General features: G+C 36.0%; 2 protein-coding genes across 2 annotated transcripts; both read right to left on the bottom strand.

Moving 5' to 3' along the window:
* Positions 1-551: 551 nt before the first annotated feature.
* On the bottom strand, positions 552-2,738 carry LOC141701478 (pirin-like protein). Its single transcript, XM_074505120.1, has 7 exons — positions 2,575-2,738; positions 2,267-2,316; positions 2,104-2,142; positions 1,959-1,987; positions 1,808-1,870; positions 1,524-1,627; positions 552-1,289 (listed from the first exon to the last, which is right to left on the bottom strand). The coding sequence occupies exons 1-7, from the start codon at positions 2,691-2,693 to the stop codon at positions 806-808; spliced, it is 888 nt and encodes a 295-aa protein (XP_074361221.1). The 5' UTR covers positions 2,694-2,738; the 3' UTR covers positions 552-805.
* Positions 2,739-5,166: 2,428 nt separating this feature from the next.
* On the bottom strand, positions 5,167-5,526 carry LOC141701477 (uncharacterized). Its single transcript, XM_074505119.1, has one exon. It carries the CDS (start codon positions 5,524-5,526, stop codon positions 5,167-5,169), a length of 360 nt encoding a protein of 119 aa, XP_074361220.1.
* Positions 5,527-20,332: the final 14,806 nt, after the last annotated feature.

The raw sequence follows: 20,332 nt of genomic DNA, 5'->3' as shown, positions 1-20,332 counted from the left end.
CTAGTATTTAGTCTTCAACTCAATTCACAATTTCCTAGTGGTCTCCATTTAAGTTTTTCTTATAATAACAGCAATAGCAATAACAGACATCATCCATGTTTATACATTTCGAAAATTAGAACTAAACCGTTAAAGTATCGATTTATAATTTATCGGACGATTTCTAAAATCGGATAATTTATTGATGATACTCCCTCCGTCACAATTTATATGTCTTGTTTGACTTTTTACGGTCAAATTGACCCAACTTTGACCGAAAATTTTACATAGTATAATATCGAAAATACTTATAAAATTTATATCATTAAAAAGTATGTTTAATCTACTTTTATATGTATATTTTAATTTTTCAAAATAATAAAAAAATGAGTTTTTATTTACGGTCAAAGTTGAGTCAATTTGACCATCAAAATTCAAATAAGACAGATAAATTGGGACGAAGGGAGTATATCAGTTTGATCAAATATTCCTGACTGATTTATCGGTAATTTTTGAATAAAATAATAATTTTCCCTAAGAGACCATCATCTTATATATCATGAATTGCCATAGAAAATAAAAGATAACATAAAATAAATATAAGTGAGCAAGACAAGCACTGAGAAATCCAACTTCAAAGGAATTTCCAATCATGATTTCTAGTACAATTGCTACCTTTTCAAGCTTCTAGAAGCCTAACTTTGATCCCACAATACAAAATTATTCCCATTCCTTTTCACTTTTCAGTCACCTCACTAGTTATTGCTTGGATAGTGATGGATAAAAAGATGGTGTTAGACTTTATTTTTGAGTTCAACTTCCTGCACTATTGTGACTTCCAAAACTTGGCCATTTCAAACCCATTCTCACAATGCTGATAGTCTTGTATAGTCTGGTCAATTTCTTCCTCTGTGTTCATAACAAACGGTCCGTAGCGAGCCACTGGCTCGTTCAGTGGCTCGCCTCCAATGAGCGCGAACCTGAGGGCCTTCGAGGACTTGTTCCAGACGCTTAAACCATCACCAGGGCTTAGCACCAGAACATGGTGAGCAGGAACAGGTGATGAGTTCAAAGACCCGAAAACGCCTTCTCCTTCGATAATGTAGACAAATGCATTCCAAGATTCGGGGATTTTTTGGTGCACTTCAGCTTTGGACTGCAGAGTGAAATCAAGAAACATTGTTGGGGTACGCGTGTACACTGGCGACTTAACTCCCATTGATTCTCCTGCTATGATTTTCACTTGTACACCGTCGATTCCAGCCCTTTTGATGTCGTTACTTAGCAGTTCTTGATAATTAGGCTCAACCCTACATTTCAAATAACCAAATTAAGTTAGACAAAAGACAAGTCTTGCACAGGGCCGACCCTGAGATTCAAGAGACCCTAGTCGAAATCAGTTTATAGAGCCCTATTATACATATATCATGGAAATTCTTGGGGTCCTTGAGTGTCGGGGACCCTAGGCGCAAGTCTTGCTCGCCTATAGCCAGGGCCACCCCTGGTCTTGCATTGTCTGAAATTCAAATACAACACATTCTTACATTTTGTCCTTGGATGACAGATTGATCCACAGTTGCAGACCAGTTTGAAGCCCTTCTCCTGCAGGCATTTCCGAATGAATAATCCCCCTTCCTGCTGTCATCCACTGCAATCCAAATATAAATTTAGCGCTACACTAATTTGGAATCTCACGAGTTTAATTCATCTCATGAGCACATGCTAAGCGCGGAATCTCACGAGTTTAATGCATCTATTTCATTCCAACAGAATTCAGCTTTCAACATTCTGTATATTGCGGAATTCAGAATACTAATTTGTTTGATACCTGCACATCCCCTGCTCGAATAGTGCCTTCATGCCCTGCGAAATCTTGATGAGTGAAAGCACCCTAATATAAGACGAAAGTCAAGTTAGTCATCAACATCTTAAAACTATTAAGGCCCATCTGAACATTTGATGACTGTTTAGTAATGTACCTGCAGCATATATGTCACAGTCTCGAATCCTGCAGAAAAAACAAGAACTTCACAACATTAGAATCTGAAGACTACAACATATCGAAAAAAAAGAAAAATTTGTTAATCAATCATAAGTATCTGAGAATTTCGAAGATTTACAAACCTCTGTGGGGATGATCAGGAAATCCAGCAGGAGCTGAAACTGCAAAATTGCGAATATTTTACGAGTCAGGGGATAATGTAGCAAAAAAATATAATAGCAAGAAGTACTAATTATCTGTTCTAAGTACTAATAACTGAACAGAGATCATGTAGATATGGTGTACCATAAAATTCATCCAAGATGAGGAAAGGATCCAAGTACTTCAACTCAGGCCTGTCAAACACATGGAACAGAACAGAAAAAAGTCAACCAAATAGCATAGCAGCACAAAATGGATCAAGAAAATCATAAATAATATGTAGGGTTGCTGAAATATTATAGTATAACAAAAGATTCAAAAAAATATCAAATACTTTTAGTCAAGAAAACTCAAAAATCGAAAATCAGTTCTACTCGGTTACGGTTACGTGTACGTTACTAAACTTGACGACTTGACTGATTTTCCGAGTACTCGTTTTTCGAAAACAATACCTTCCAATACTTCTCCTAACAACAGCACCATCACCTTCACTTTGACGTCCAGCTAAAATATTCTTGACCACAAATCTTGGGTTTTGGAAAACAGAGGCTTCATGTGATGCAGAAGACATTTTAAGTTTTTGATATGGATATGTTGATGATGAGTTTCTATTGATCTTCCTTGATATATATACATGTGCACAAGGGTGGTTGAGCATTTTATAAGGTAAGCCAGCTATTGAGACGGCGAGATAATATTTGGTGGGTCCCATATTCGTACTTGGACCGATTGTTTTGTGACGTCAGGATTATGTCACCATGATGTAGGCCCATTTTGTACTTCTATGGAGTTGTACTTTATTATATTACTTTTTGTTAATTTATTTTAATTACTCCCTTTTTTAAAAAAATTAAAAATTTGAGTTTTGTACACATTTTATTATGATTTGATTGCGTAGTTAGCAAAATAGTTTTTAAAATTTTCATTTTGTGAATTTAAAAAGTTGTTGTCTATTTTTATTTACAGAAATTTATTTTTATAAATAATAGGGCAATACACGGTCAAAACACATTTCATGCAAAAGTCAAATCGTCGAAAAGAGTGGAGTATAATTTTGTAAGTTTTTAAGTTCGAACGATAATTATTTGAATAACGTTAAGACCGAAATAGAATTATACAAGTTATTAAATTACAACGACAATTATCTAAAATACGCTAGAAATTATACGAGTTTACGATAGCGTTCGTTTATTTTCTGAACTGAATAACAAAATTGTGGTTATCTAAAATACGTTAGAAACTATACGAGTTTACGATAACATTCAGTTATTTTCTAAACTGAATAACAAAATTATAAATTTATAAGTTAAAATGATAAATATCTAAAAAAGTTGTGATTACAATTGTTCTATACCTAATTTGACATATTCATATACCATTAATGCTAGAAAATATATCAAAAAAATTTCGAGGTTATGAGATATTTGAAATGTAAATAAATGAGTTTTTCTCTTTTACGTATTTTTACTACTTTATTTATCCAAAATGTCATATTACGTCAGCAAGAGCTAATGCATTAAAAAGTCAAGGCAGAGTATGTACACGTAACACACGTATTGGGTCAAAATCCGATGGTATACGGAGATATTTTGCAAAGACCTTGTCACGCTAACGCTACGATGATCAATTTGACGATGGATTAAAAAAGTTCTAAATTTTTTTATCTAGAGGAAATTAATATTTTAAATCCATTTATTATAACTTTTTTGGCAATTATATTTTACATTTTTAGTGGAAAGGATGTCTTACTTTTTTTTTTCTAAATAAATTTAAATACGTCAAGATGTCGAACTCTTAACCCGCTCGGGACCTCAATTATACCTGTTGACTAAAGACATCTATACGTTGTTAGTACTTAACCATGTAGGATTTAGTATCTGATACCGGGGGACACTAAATAATTTTTTCACATTTTTTGTTATTAAATTTTTTGAAAAAAATAATCAAAGTGCCCTCACAAAAAAAAAGGAAGAGGATGTCTCTTATAAATTATTCGGTATTCCGTAAATAAATATTTCTTATTCCGCTCCTGTATATAACCAATGTAAAAGTAAATTTTGAAACCATCATTATAATTTATAAAATTTCACTTTTCAACACTATTATTATTTTTAATACAAATTAGGGGTACATATTAGAAAAATGTAATGAACTTCTCTTTTTTTTTACTATACACATTTTTTTTTTGAAAATAGACATTTAAAATGGCACGGATGAGAGATTTTAAAATTAAACTTTGAAGATATCTCATTACTTCAACATTTCAAATTTTCCAAAATTATTAAATTTTTAACAGTTTAAAAATTCATATAGGTCATTTATTTCCCCTGCTAACTAACCCATCTTTCTAATTTTTTTTAAAAAATATATTAAAGAGTCTTATAATTTACTAACTTTTCCTTCTTCTTTCTTAATTTTTAAGTCTCATTAGTTAAAGGATTTTTTACTCAAGATAAACAATTGGTACGGATCACTTGCATTTTTAATTTATTGGGCCTCCGTGAGCAATATCCCAGGCCTAACTATTATGACTTTATCACTGCTGGACCATCCATTAGCCTCAAAGTCCACTTGTAAATTTTCCTGGAAGTAGAAACTTTAGAAGAAAACTAGAATTCACACACTTTAGAATAAAAGGTACATTTCAATCAAAACTATTATAATAACACTTTTTTTTTGACAAACAAAAGTGGATTTTATTAACTTGTGTCAACCATCAAAACATTCTTAACATTGACAGGAACATACCTCCTATCAAAATATTAATCTGGAAAAGAATATGACACACGAGCTAACTCATGAGCCACCATATTAGCCATCATATTAGCAGATCTCTTGACAAATAACACCGAAACTGTGTTTAACATAGATAACAACCTCCGACAATCTTCTACAACTTGACCAAATGGCGATACCATTTTCACTTTACTACGAATTGTCTGCATCACTACTAGTCCATCTGATTCTATCACCACCTGACTCCATGCATTCTGCTTCACCCAACTCAATGCCTCCTTAATGGCCATGACTTCCATCATATCAACTTAAAATAGATAATTCATCCTCATCGTACGTGCTTGCAACAGCTCTCCCTGGTCATTTCTAGCTACCATGCCAATACCCGTTGCTTGATACTCTTCAAACCGAGCTGCATCAACCGAAATCTTGATTTGATTCTTCTGTGGCTTAACCCAAACAACTGCACCATCCCCCTCTTCCAAGACCGGGAAATAAGTGGTCGTATCATTCTTTTGGGCGAACTTCCATTGCACAAAATATTGCTTAGCTAATGCAATAACTACGCTTATCTGAGTATATCTGTTATTCCATGCCAATTCATTTCGAGCTTTCCAAAGTGACCAACTTATAGTTGCAATTTCAGCTCTACGCTCATTACTGCACATTCGAAAAACTTTCTCCCACCACTACCATAGCTCTTCTGAGTCAAAATACACCACCTCCGGAAGGGCTGTCTGCCAGACCTGTCTCGCTACTGGATATAACAACAGCGCGTGATTAATGGTTTCGTCTGCATTTTGACACATTGGACATAACTTATTAATAGGCACATTCTTTTGAGCGAGTTGGACTTTGGTTGGCAGACAAAATGATAAAGCTCCCAAACAAAATTAAGGACTTTTGGCGGGGCTCTAATTCGCCAGATTTTCTTCCAGAAGTTATCGTTGTCTTGCTGTCTCCATAAGTTTTTCTGGGATTGTAAAAATCTATATGCACTTTTCATCGTGTGCACTCCTGACACCTCCTTACTCCAATACGGAATATCTCGATCATTCTCATCACCTATCAGCACATTACGAATATATTGTTGATCTCGAATATTAAATAAGTCTGCCAGAATATCTTCATCCATCCCCTGAACTCCATAGATAAAAGTGAGGACACTTGTTTACCATCTAAACTCTGAGAAGTTGATGATATGTAAGGGTTTTGGTCATCAATGAGCCATGGTTGGTCTAAAATATTTATCGACTTACCAGACCCCACCTTCCACCGCACCCCTGCCTTGATCAACTCCTTCGCCTCCAAAACACTACACCACACATAGCTAGGGTTGTTTCCCAATTCCGCATCCAAGAAATTTCCTTTTGGAAAGTATCTAGCTTTGTAGACTCTACTCACTAGGCTAGTTGGGTTTGTAAGAAACCTCCATTCCTGTTTACCTAACATGGCAATGTTGAAGTCCCTGAGATCACGAAACCCCATCCCCCCCATTGGATTTATGTTACTCAGCCTCTCTCATCCCATCCAATGAATCCCTTTCCTCTCACTATTTTTATTATTCCACCAAAATTTAGTCATCGTACGCTCCAAGTTTGTCGTGATCTCCATTGGCAGCATAAAAACGCTCATAGCGTAGGTGGGCATACTCTGAACTACCCCTTTCACCAAGACTTCTTTACCTCCCTGTGATATGTGTCTGCCATCCCAGCTTTGAACTCGGTTGTTCACTCGATCTTTAATAAAATTCAACGACCCAGTCCTACTTCTCCCTATAAGACTAGGCAACCCCAGGTACATACAATCCCCATTAGTTTCAGTCATTTGAAGCACATGACACAGTTGCTGCCTATTAATATTATCAATATTTGAGCTAAAAAATAAGGACGATTTTCCACGATTAACTTGTTGACCTGAGGCCCTTTCATAAATCTGCTAAATGTCCAGAATCCTACCTGCTTCTTCCTCATTAGCTCAGCAATACAGAAAGGAGTCATCCACAAAGAACATATGGTGACAGCGGATCACCTTGACGAATCCTTTGGCTTTGGCTTTTATTCTTTCTTATCAGTGCTGAGAGACCTTCCGCACACAATATAAAAAGATACGGTGACAGCGGATCGCCTTGACGAATCCCTCGAGTTGGCTTAATAGGACCCAAATTCTTCTTCCATGCGTAAACTGATATGAGACTGATGAAACACACTTCAGAATTAGACCCACCCATTTCGAGTGAAACCCAAACTTTAGAAGAACTGCTTCCGGATAGGGCCATTCAATCCTATCATAAGCCTTGGACATGTCAATTTTCATAGCCATATATCCCTCCCTCCCTCTTCTCTTTCGCTTCAAATAATGAAGAATTTCGCAGGACACCTGTTAGGTCCCAATTTATTTGTAGAAGGGGGGGTTGAATGCAAACAATACCGTTTAATCGAATAAAATGCGGAATAAAATTGTGAAACAAAATTCAAGTTAAATAAAACTTTTATTAAACTTGAAGGGTGTTACAACTACGGTATCGGTTACAAGGAATTAATCTCAAATCAATTATTACAAATCTAGAATAAATTCGACATGAACTTTTTCTATTTTTGTAATTAAAAGATCAAATGCTAAATGCGATTTGAGATTAAGTTCTAGGGATTTTAATCCGCTAGATGATTACACAAGAACAAGATAAGTATTTCTAGTTGATTGGATTTAACTTTTACAATCTAGAAATTGATCTTGAAGTTGCAGATGAGATGAAATATTTATCTGCTGCTTTTTCTTTTGTTCTTGTGGTTGTTCTGTTTGATTGGATTCTGTAAGTGTAAGTGAATTGGATGCTTCTGCTTCTTTTAATCAACACAGCGGAGATTAATGAACTGGTATGACAATCCTTTGTCCAATAAGACTTTCGGTGTGACAATCTTTAGAGCTAGCAAGACAATTAAAATGAACTAGTAAGACTTTCGGTATGACAATCAATTGTCATACCGATTGTCATAGTAGTACAAATGAAATTGTCTTACTGAATTAATAAGTGATTTTAATCTAAATAATAATTCCATCAAGACAGTCAACTGAATTAGCATGACTTTCGGTATGACTATCAATTGTCATACCGATTGTCATACTAGTACAATTAGTTGTCTTTTTAGAATTAAAACAGATTTTAACCAATTAAAATTTTGTAAATCCTTAATATTAATTCTAAATTAATTAATCAATTTAATTCAATTAATCAATAAATTAATCTTTGCAGATATAATTTATTTTCTTAATTAAATTATATGACTTAATTAATTAATAGAGAATTAATACTAACCCTGAGCAGCATCCATTCTTCTGACAATCTTCTGAAAGTCACTGAGACTTATGAATCAATTCCGCCACTTCAATGCTGACACTCGATGTACTGTCTGGTTCATGAGTGACTAACTTCCGTGACGTTTCTTCATGTCTTGACTTTGATATTCTGATTGAATCCTTGTAATAAATGATACCCTGGCGAGATCTCTGTCACTTGATTAAATCCACGATCTTGATTTATATCACTGAGGCATGATCAAATTCTTGAACTTCTTCCAGTGAATCTTCAAGTCTGTAGATGAAAATGTTTCTTTATCCTTTGACAGATGTTACTTTGTGAGATCTCTCTGATGATAGATCCACTATTTACTTATTACATTCTTATTTGAGTTGAGTTAAATCCTCGAATAAACGAACAGGCTATGACATATGCCTTTCAATCTCCCCCTATTTGCTTGTTAAACAATAACAACAAATACCTAGAGGATAACTCAACTAACAAATAAGAAAAAGATATAACAGTAGTGCAAAGTAAATAGCAGAATAGTTCTGGATTATATTTAACATTTTCCAGATTCCAAATGAAATTTACAAGTGAATACAAGATAGATGTTCCTCTAGCCTGAACAAATAACTACATTAGACTATCTTGATTCATAAAGCTCTAATCATATTACATTGAGTTTTGAGCTAATTGACTTCAGTTGTCTTCTCTTCTGACTTCACCTTCTTCTAAATCTTGAAGCAATTCCTTGTCAAAGACACGATCCTTTTCTGAAGTGAAGCTTGCTGGTCTGACTGGTTGAACTCCAACTGACTTCAGCTTATTCTTGAGTTGATTGTACCTTTTAACATTCTTTTCAAAATAAGCTTGAATCAAGTCAGCAGCTTGAGTCTTCAACATGGATGAATATCCAGCAGTTCTCAAATGATGTTCCATCCAGATCAGATGCTTTGCTGAGTAGTCTTTGAGAGATTGTACATCTAGCTGACAGATTTGAAGACAATCAGACTTAAAGAATCTCACTTGATGAGGATTGTTGACCACTTGAGGACTAGCCCTGCTGGCAAACTCTTTAAGCCTTTCCCGAAGAACTTCATTCAATTCTGAGCTTCTTTTGACTTTGTTTAAAAGAACCCAAATCTCTGACAAAGAACGATTCTCAAATAGATGAAGTGACACCTTGAAAGATCCTTCACTCTGACAATATACAAAAATGCTCATCTCATTTAGGGATCTATCAAAAGCAGCTGTGATCCTTGAGACTTCAGTCTTGATAGCATTCATGTACATGTCATTGTTAGGATTTGAGATTTCCAGCTTGTCAAGAAGATGGAGGAACTGTCTATCATTGTTGGTGCTCAGCTGAGGCATATCAAGTACTCTCCTAGCTTCATCCCATTTCTCACCAATCTTCAATCTGACATCTCTTCTCCTTTCTTGAGCCTTAATGTCATGAAGACGTTGCTTTTGAAGAGTTTCTGTTCTTTGAATGTCTCTCCTCTTGTCAATGATCTGAGAGACCTTTTCGAGTTCAGCTTCTTTTCTTTTCATTTCTGACTGCTCTTTCTGAAATTCTTTCTCAAATATAGGATCCACTGTATCTTCCTCTTCCCAATCTTCAAAATCACTTTCCTCTTCAGCCTCAAATAACCCATCTTTATCTTCCTGAACTGGTTCAGTGGGAATGTCAAAAATATCAAAGTCATCCTGTTCTCCACTGTAGTAGACATCATCAGCCTTTCCTTTATCTCCAGCAGAGGTATCTTTTTCCTTCCCTTTGGCACTACTCCCTTTCTTCTCCCCCTTAGTTGAGGGATCCTCTACTGACTTTCCTTTGGAACCTCTATCACCTCCAGAGCCTGATCCTCCACCAGACGGTCCTTCAAAATAAGCTCTTTGTTCTTCATTAGGGCAATGAGAATTCTTGATCATGTAATATAAGTGCTTCATCCCTTCATTGAGATGTTCCATGCCCGTCTCTATCTTTAGAAATCTTGAGGAGTCCAGTGAATGATTCATCTCAACGAGGTCTTCAAGAGAAGTCATTCTTGTGTGTAGAGAGCAGAAGTTGGATATGTCATCAGCTGATAAAGTTGGAGTGTCCTGAATAGAATTGAGCTTTGGTATTACAGTGGTCTTTAGATCTGAGATGTCATTCCTTATGATTGCAAGCTGATTGTTGACAGAGGTGGAAGAAGAAGACCGTTCAACCACTTGTGCTTTGAATGCTTGAGCTTCAGCTTGGCTTTTAGCAAGTTCTTCTTTTAGGGCAGCAATCTGAGCTAACAGGTTTACAGTATCAGTGTCTGTGTGTGCTCTCACCTGAATTTCACTCGTGTTTGGTTCACTCACCTCACGTGCATGTATTTCTCTCAATATAATTGCTCGTGAGGAGTCTTCCTGTTGCTGTTCTTCTGTACCTGCATTAGAAATCACCCTAGCCTCTTCAAGAGAGGTCAGTGGTGGTGCAATGGGAATTCGCGAGCCCCGATCCTCAGTCAATACTATCAAATTTTTTGGAATAGATGTATGAATTGCTTCAGAGATAGATTGACCGAGTTGCCCTCCACTTTCTCCAGATAAATCTGCGAGTGGAGAATCCCATAAGGGAGCCAGAGGTGTTGGATCTGGGAGGGGAGAAAATGACTCTATTAAAGATGGCGGAGAGTCAGATTTTCCCTCTGAAGCATGTGACTGCTCTTCTGCCGTAACTATGGCAGGCACTGTAACAGACTCGACGTGCACTCCTCGCTCTGTGTCCTGAGTAAGATCTGGTGATGTGTATGGTTCCATTGTGAGTAATGGAATTGTGCTTGACTCAGTACAGGATGCCATGGCCCTATGGCGAATTTCAATAGATTCATCCTGTTGAGAGAATGAATCTAGTAACTGTTCATTGGCCATTTCAAAGTCCATGTCCTGTTGGGAGGACAAGGATGGGCTTTCAGATGCCTCAGAATAAGTTCTTCTTTTCTTTGGTGGAGGCAGAGCTGAGGGTTCACTCATATTTAACATTGCACTACTTCCTAGTAATCTTCTGGGTAACATCTTAGACAGTGGGGGAAAGGTTGAGATAGAATGTGACGCTGTGTTTGGCTCTATGACCTGGGATTGAAGCTGTGGTTCTACAACTTCATGGTCAGCCCTATCAACCACTGGGGGTCTTTCCACAGAAGTAGGAAGAGAGTGAGAAATTACTACCTGTAATGGAATAGCATCTGATGTTGGAGGAGCCTGGGTGGCTTGAACCACTGGAGGTTGAGGTTGCTGTTCATGACCAGGAAGAATGAAAATAGGTAAAGGAATATAAGTGGCCATGAACGCAGATACAAGTACTGGAACTTGCATGAATTTGAAGGTTGTGTCTTGGCGGGTGTAAATCTTTTTGCTAACTGGAGGGGGTTCGGTTACTGCAGAGTTAGCAAAGAGGGCTTTGTGTTCGGGAGTGAGAAGATGATCTGCTATCAGCATGAGAAAACGAGAATAGTAACATGATACCCTACGATTTGTAGAATGATCACGTAAAGCAGAGGTGAGACGTCTCAAGAGAATGGGAAAAAGTAGTTTGCCAAAATTGATCCTTTGATTGAAAACAACCGCAAGACCAATATATTGCAGAGTGGAAGTGATGTTATGAAAATTAGATTTTGTGCAATTGGCAAACACTTTGGAAAGTGTGTCAAAGAAAATATCCCATTCAGAAACCAAATTGGACTTGGACAGTTTGGTTAAATTAATCACCCCCTGATAGTGAATAGCATGGAAAAAATTTGAGATATCATTTTCAGAGGGTAAATTACAGAAATTGTCAAGTGGAAAATTTAGCGCACGATTGACGACTGTTTCATCAACTACATACTGTGTGTTTGCCACGGTGAATGAAAAAGATTTTGAATCATCGGCCACAGTAGAGGTTGTGCAAATCAGTCTAAGAAGATCGATATTTAAAATCACATTTGATTTAATAGCAGAGCTAACAATCGAATGGTCATTTAAAAATCTAATCCAAGGCTTAAATTTTTCAACATCACATTTTTCCGGATTAAAATAACCAACCTGATTATGCGCGACAAGTTGGAAATTGAGAGCCATTTAAAATAATAATAAGACACACGCTTTCAGAATTTTAAGAATAATATTAAGAAAATTCGAATTAATTAAATTAATTTAATAATTTGAATTAAATTAATTATAATCGAAAAATTTAGACAGAAATGTATCTTGTTAAAATTTCTAACTCAAAAACACAGTTTTGAAAGACCAAACGACACAAATCAGAAATTAAAATAAGAAATAAAAATGCTCAAAATCAACAAACACAAATCGAAAAGAAATATTGATTTTAACAAAAATTGAACAGCACCTTTGTATGTATATACTTGTATGTATATATCACAAAGTGATGATTTTGTGTGCTGAGTAAAAACTCGAGCAAGGAAGAAAGCAATTCGTTTGTTTTAGTTCGAAGAGAGAGAAGAGAGAAAATGAGGAAGAAAAAACTGTTCGAATTTTTTGAAAGAAATGAAAACTGTTGAAAATGGTTTAAAAAAGAACAAACAGACGCCTTTATATTACAGCTGGTATGACAATCCGGGATTGTCATACCGATTGTCATACCAGGCAAAAGAAGGAGAAAGAAAAACAATAGAATAAATACTAAAATTATAACTGGTATGACAATCTGATAGTCATACCGATTTTCATACCAGTATAAAATAAAATAAAAAATATATATATAATGTTTATAACTGGCAAGACAATCAATAGTCGTACCGATTGTCTTGCCAGTATAAAACTATACTGAAAAACACTGAAATGACAATTATATTCGAAAATGACTTTCAGCAAGACAATTTCAATTGTCTTGCCGATTGTCATTCTGGAAATAAAAGGATTTCACACAGAATTAATATGAAAATAAGTATATATATATAAGTACTGAAATGATTTTCAGCAAGACAATCTCAATTGTCTTGCCGATTGTCATTTCAGTATAAAGACACTCAATTATGTACAGAAATTATATAACAAAATATCAAAACTGAAATACAGACCTATAATATTTACAGAATCAAAGACAATATATCAGAATTTATTATTTTTATTCCAAAAATAGATTTCTATTGAATTTTAGCAAATAAAATTCATAGTAAAATATTTTTAGAGGAAATAAAATATTCTGAGATATTTTAAATTAACAAGTAGGGAAAATAAAAATAGATAAGATAATATATATTACATAGAAATAAGCAAGAAATATGATAAAATGATAAAATAAATTTGCAAATGAATTTTTCATTTAAGAAAAATTCATTTGTAAATTCATTCAAGAACAGATTCCAGATATTAATTAAATTAATCACTAAAACTATTCAACATGCCCAATTTACCAACTAATCTGGTAAATGTGGATTCGTCAAGTGGTTTAGTGAAAATATCTGCTATTTGTTCTTCTGTTGGAACAAAAAATAGTTCAACAGTACCATTCATGATGTGCTCTCTAATAAAATGATACCTGATGTCAATGTGCTTTGTCCTCGAGTGCTGCACAGGGTTGTTGGTGATGGCTATTGCACTTGTATTGTCACATAAGATCGGAATTTTGTTCAATACAGAGCCATAGTCTCGTAGTTGATTCCTAATCCACAAGATCTGAGCACAGCAGCTTCCAGCAGCAATGTATTCAGCCTCGGCCGTTGAGTTGGAAACTGTTTGTTGTTTCTTGCTGTACCATGAGACTAGTCTGCTGCCTAGGAATTGACAACTCCCTGAGGTGCTTTTCCTATCAACAACACTTCCTGCATAATCTGAATCTGTATATCCGACAAGGTTAAACCCAGATTCTTTAGGGTACCAAATACCTAGATTTGGTGTTCCCTTAAGATATTTTAAGATTCGTTTAACAGCAACAAGATGAATATCTCTAGGATCCGCTTGGAACCTTGCACATAAGCATGTAACATACATAATATCTGGTCTACTTGCAGTAAGATAGAGTAACGAGCCAATCATACCTCTGTAGCTAGTGACATCTACCTTAATGGAGTTTTCACATGGTCCAAGCTTGACAGCTGTAGTTGATGGAGTCCTTGCTGATGCGGAATCCTCTAGATTGTACTTTTTGAGGAGTTCCTTGAGATACTTGGATTGACAAATAAATATTCCATCTAACCTTTGATTTACTTGCAATCCAAGAAAGAACTTTAGCTCTCCCATCATGCTCATTTCAAACTTGCTGTGCATTAACTTAGCAAATCTCTTACAGAGATTATCATTAGTAGACCCAAATATTATATCATCCACATAGACTTGGACTAATATAGTATCATTCTTATGTTTTTTAGAAAAGAGAGTTTTGTCTATGACACCTCTAATGAAGCTGTTTTCAATAAAAAATTCAGAGAGAGTGTCATACCATTTTCTTGGAGACTGTTTTAGCCCATAGATAGCCTTGAAAAGAAAGAAGACAAAATCCAAATGATCTGGATCTTCAAAACCAGGAGGTTGCTCTACATATACCTCTTCATCCAGCTTTCCATTCAAAAAGGCGCTCTTGACATCCATTTGATAAACTTTGAAGTTAGAAAATGCTGCGAATGCCAGAAATATCCTGATGGCCTCAAGTCTAGCCACTGGAGCATAGGTTTCATCATAATCAATGCCTTCAGCTTGAGAATACCCTTTAGCTACCAGTCTTGCCTTGTTTCTTGTAACCACACCATCTTCATCTAGTTTATTCCTGAATACCCATCTAGTACCAACAGCTTTCTTGTGTGTAGGTCTAGGTACTAGTTTCCAGACTTGTTGACTTTCAAACTGATTGAGCTCATCTTGCATAGCAATTACCCAATCTGGATCAGTTAGTGCTTCTTCAATCTTCTTAGGTTCCATCTCAGAAAGGAATCCTGAGAACAGACACTCATTTTGAGTAGCACGTCTAGTTCTGACTCCAACATCTGGATCACCAATAATCAACTCAAAAGGGTGAGCTTTATTCCAGACAGTCTGTCTTAGAAGATTTGATCTTGATGATTTGCCTTGAAATTCATTGTGATGTTGTGTTCTACTAGATGATCCTTCAGCATCTCCCCCTGAGTTGTTGCCATGTTGACTTGAAGATTCTCCGTCAGTAGCAGTGGTATCTCCATTGTTGCCAAAGTTTCCATCACTATTACCTTGAGTATCATCAAGATTAACAGGTTCTTTACCAGCAACAACCTCAGGTTCTTGACCATGTTCTGATTCTGAATCTGACATATCATCAAACTTCAGTTTCTCAGAAGGATCTTCAGTTTGGATACTAGGGAGTTTAGTGTCATCAAATGTAACATTGACACTTTCAGTTACTTTGTTTTGATCAATGATATACACTCTATATGATCTTCTTCCATATCCAACAAAAATACCCTCATATGCCTTTGCCTCGAACTTACCACGACGATCATCTCCATCCTTGAGCACGAAGCATCTGGCACCAAATACATGAAAGTATTTGATAGAAGGTTTCTGTTCATTCAGAATCTCATAAGGAGTTTTCATGAAGTCTTTGTTGATTAGAGTTCGATTCTGAGTATAACATGCAGTATTGACAGCTTCAGCCCAAAAATACATTGGAAGACCTGATTCACTTAACATCGTTCTTGCAGCCTCAATCAATGTACGATTCTTCCTTTCTACCACTCCATTTTGCTGAGGGGTTCTAGGAGCTGAAAATTGTCTGGTAATCCCTTTGTCTGTACAGAATCCATTGAGAAGTGCATTCTTGAATTCTGTTCCATTATCTGACCTTATTGCTCTAACAGGGACGTTAGAATCTAACTCAATCATCTTGATATGATCAATCACAACTTGTGGTGTTTCATCCTTAGAGTGAAGAAATAAAACTCACGTATACTTGGAATAGTCATCAACTATCACAAGACAGTAACACTTCTTTGACATTGAAAGGATATTAACTGGACCAAATAAATCCATATGCAATAATTGCAGAACACCAGTTATGGAAGATGTGTCAGTGCCTTTGTGATTTGCTTTCTTTGACTTTCCTTTCTGGCAAGCCTCACATAGTCCTTCTGGAGAGAATTCCAGCTGAGGCAGACCTCTTACCAATTCTCTTTTGACAAGAGAATTCATTGTTTTGAAATTGAGATGAGAAAGTCTCTTGTGCCATAGCCAACTCTCATCTGACGATGCCTTTGCATAGAAACAATTGACTTCAAGATTGCTTCCAGAGTTCATGTCAGCTACGAACAGATTTCCTTTCCGGATTCCCATTAAGGAGGGTTTTTCACTTTTCTTGTGCAGAATCTGACACTTCAGCTTGTCGAATAAAACATTGTAGCCGTTGTCACAGAACTGACTAATGCTAAGCAGATTGTGTTCAAGTCCTTGCACAACATATACATTTTCAATGATAACATTCCCAGCTTGTAAACAGCCATATCCCTCTGTTAAGCCTTTGCTGTTATCTCCAAAGGTAACCACTGTGCCAACTTTCTCAACCACATTTGATAGCAGGGCTCTATCTCCGGTCATATATCTCGACGATCCACTGTCAAGAATCCACACTACCGGTTGTACCTGTTTAATGCCCTCTTTTCTTGACGATGAGGTGCTTGCATCACTAGCCATGAGAGCAAGATTCCCAACTTCTTCATCTTCACTGTCAGTATCATCCCAGCTTCTTCCCTTTGCCAGGTAAGCCCTTTCAGATTTACTCTTCTGATTAGAATCGTAAGAGTTCTTCCTTGCTTGTTTTGGCTTCCTGCATTCTGTGGCAAAGTGTCCCAACTCATTACAGTTGAAGCATCGAATGGTGCTTCGATCAACCATCCCTGTTTTATACCCACCACTGCTGGTGTTAGAGGATGAAGATCCACCTTTCTGGAATCTGTTGTAGTTGGACTTGTACTTGAACTTGGGATTCCTTTTGAATCTGACATTTGAGAATCTCTTGACGATCAGGGCCATTGACTCATCCTCCAATTGCTCCAGTTCTTCCAAGGAATAATAATCATCTCCTGATTGATTTGTAGTAGGAGAATCAAATTCTGCTACTATCACATTATCTTCAACCTTGGAAGACTGTACCATTCTTTCTGACTGTTGAGATTGTTGTTGATATTGTGGTTGTTGTTGTTGTTCATTAGCTACTAGAGCAGTAGACGTGCTGACCACTCTTCCTTTCCCGTAAACTTCCTTCTGCTGAATCTGCTCCAACTCATAAGTCTTTAACACACCATAGAGCCTTTCCAGAGAAATCTCACTCAGATCTCTTGCTTCTCTTATGGCAGTGATTCTATGTTCGAGATGAGTTGGCAGTGTTAAAAGGAACTTTTTATTGACCTCCCTGATGGAATAGTATTTACCATTAATGTTCAGGTTGTTGATCAATGCATTGTACCTCTCAAACACTTCAGTGATTCCTTCCCCTGGATTGGATTTAAAGTATTCATACTCAGAGGTTAGGATTTCTAGTTTGTTCTCCCTAACTTCCTCTGTGCCTTCATTAATAATCTCAATAGTTTCCCAGATATGTTTGGAATCTTTACAATTCATCACATGTCTATTCATCAGGGGATCAAGGGAATCTACTAAGATTAATTGAAGGCTAGCATCCAGGGAGGCTTCTTCTATTTCAGCAGGAGAGAAGTCCTCAGGATCCTTCACATAAGTTCTCGCTTTGGTGATCACCACATCATTTTCTATTACCTCTGGTTCAATAACCATAGGAATTTTTGGACCCTTCTTCAACACTTGCAAATATTTGGGATTTGCAACCTGTAAAAACAGTAGCATCTTCTTCTTCCACATAACATAATTTTCTTTATCGAAAAGTGGAATTTTAACGGTTCCAACTTTTTGTGTAGTCATTATGAATTTTTGAGTGAATAAAAAATTCAAGAAGTGAAAGAAACACAAAAGTCTAGGATCAAGATTTGTACGTTAATCAGAAGGCTCTGATACCAATTGTTAGGTCCCAATTTGTTTGTAGAAGGGGGGGTTGAATGCAAACAATACCGTTTAATCGAATAAAATGCGGAATAAAATTGTGAAACAAAATTCAAGTTAAATAAAACTTTTATTAAACTTGAAGGGTGTTACAACTACGGTATCGGTTACAAGGAATTAATCTCAAATCAATTATTACAAATCTAGAATAAATTCGACATGAACTTTTTCTATTTTTGTAATTAAAAGATCAAATGCTAAATGCGATTTGAGATTAAGTTCTAGGGATTTTAATCCGCTAGATGATTACACAAGAACAAGATAAGTATTTCTAGTTGATTGGATTTAACTTTTACAATCTAGAAATTGATCTTGAAGTTGCAGATGAGATGAAATATTTATCTGCTGCTTTTTCTTTTGTTCTTGTGGTTGTTCTGTTTGATTGGATTCTGTAAGTGTAAGTGAATTGGATGCTTCTGCTTCTTTTAATCAACACAGCGGAGATTAATGAACTGGTATGACAATCCTTTGTCCAATAAGACTTTCGGTGTGACAATCTTTAGAGCTAGCAAGACAATTAAAATGAACTAGTAAGACTTTCGGTATGACAATCAATTGTCATACCGATTGTCATAGTAGTACAAATGAAATTGTCTTACTGAATTAATAAGTGATTTTAATCTAAATAATAATTCCATCAAGACAGTCAACTGAATTAGCATGACTTTCGGTATGACTATCAATTGTCATACCGATTGTCATACTAGTACAATTAGTTGTCTTTTTAGAATTAAAACAGATTTTAACCAATTAAAATTATGTAAATCCTTAATATTAATTCTAAATTAATTAATCAATTTAATTCAATTAATCAATAAATTAATCTTTGCAGATATAATTTATTTTCTTAATTAAATTATATGACTTAATTAATTAATAGAGAATTAATACTAACCCTGAGCAGCATCCATTCTTCTGACAATCTTCTGAAAGTCACTGAGACTTCTGAATCAATTCCGCCACTTCAATGCTGACACTCGATGTACTGTCTGGTTCATGAGTGACTAACTTCCGTGACGTTTCTTCATGTCTTGACTTTGATATTCTGATTGAATCCTTGTAATAAATGATACCCTGGCGAGATCTCTGTCACTTGATTAAATCCACGATCTTGATTTATATCACTGAGGCATGATCAAATTCTTGAACTTCTTCCAGTGAATCTTCAAGTCTGTAGATGAAAATGTTTCTTTATCCTTTGACAGATGTTACTTTGTGAGATCTCTCTGATGATAGATCCACTATTTACTTATTACATTCTTATTTGAGTTGAGTTAAATCCTCGAATAAACGAACAGGCTATGACATATGCCTTTCAACACCATAACATTATCAGAAATTAAATGTCCAGGAACAAATGCACTCTGATTCTCGGAGACAACCATATTTAGTAGACCCTTCATTCTATTTGCCATAACTTTGGTAATGATTTTAACCAGAACGTTACACAAAGAAATTGGACGCAGCTCTGTAATTCTCGACGGAGATTTTTTTTTCGGAATCAAAACGATGTTAGTGTCATTAAGACCCTCTGTCAATATGCCACTGTCAAAAAAATTCCTCACTATCATAAACACATCCTTCTTCACTATATTCCAATATTTCTGGAAAAACCCCGGAGTCATTCCGTCCGGTCCCGGGGACTTATCCAGATTCATTTGAAACAGTGCCCTCCTCACTTCGCCCATCGACACTTGCTGTAAAAGTTATTCATTATCTAGCTCAGAAATCATTGTTGGAATGCATTGCACTACCTCCTGTCAACTCGGTTCTCCACTGCTAAATAATTTCGAAAAGTAATTTATCATGAGTTCTGGCAACCCATTATCCCAATCCACCCATTGACCATCATCGTTCTGCAATCTGCATATTTGATTATTTCTTCTACGTGCGCTAGCAGTTGCATGAAAATAACGACTATTACGATCTCCAGCTTTAAGCCATAACTGTTTGGCTCTTTGACGCCAAAATATCTCACGTTGGTGAAAAACGAAAGCCATATGCTTCTTGGCTTCGGTATAAAGCTCCAATGAAATTACATCCCTTTTCCCACGATACTCACTCAATTTCTCCTTATATCTTTTAATACGTTTTCTAAAGTTGCCTGTTATTTCTTTTCCCTATATCGCCAATTTTTCACTGCATGCCTTCACTTTTTG

This window comes from Apium graveolens, unplaced genomic scaffold, assembly GCF_009905375.1.
Source record: "Apium graveolens cultivar Ventura unplaced genomic scaffold, ASM990537v1 ctg39, whole genome shotgun sequence".
NCBI lineage: Eukaryota > Viridiplantae > Streptophyta > Magnoliopsida > Apiales > Apiaceae > Apium > Apium graveolens.
Note: the sequence above shows the minus strand (reverse complement) of the source record. Positions and strands in the feature narration are given on the sequence as shown.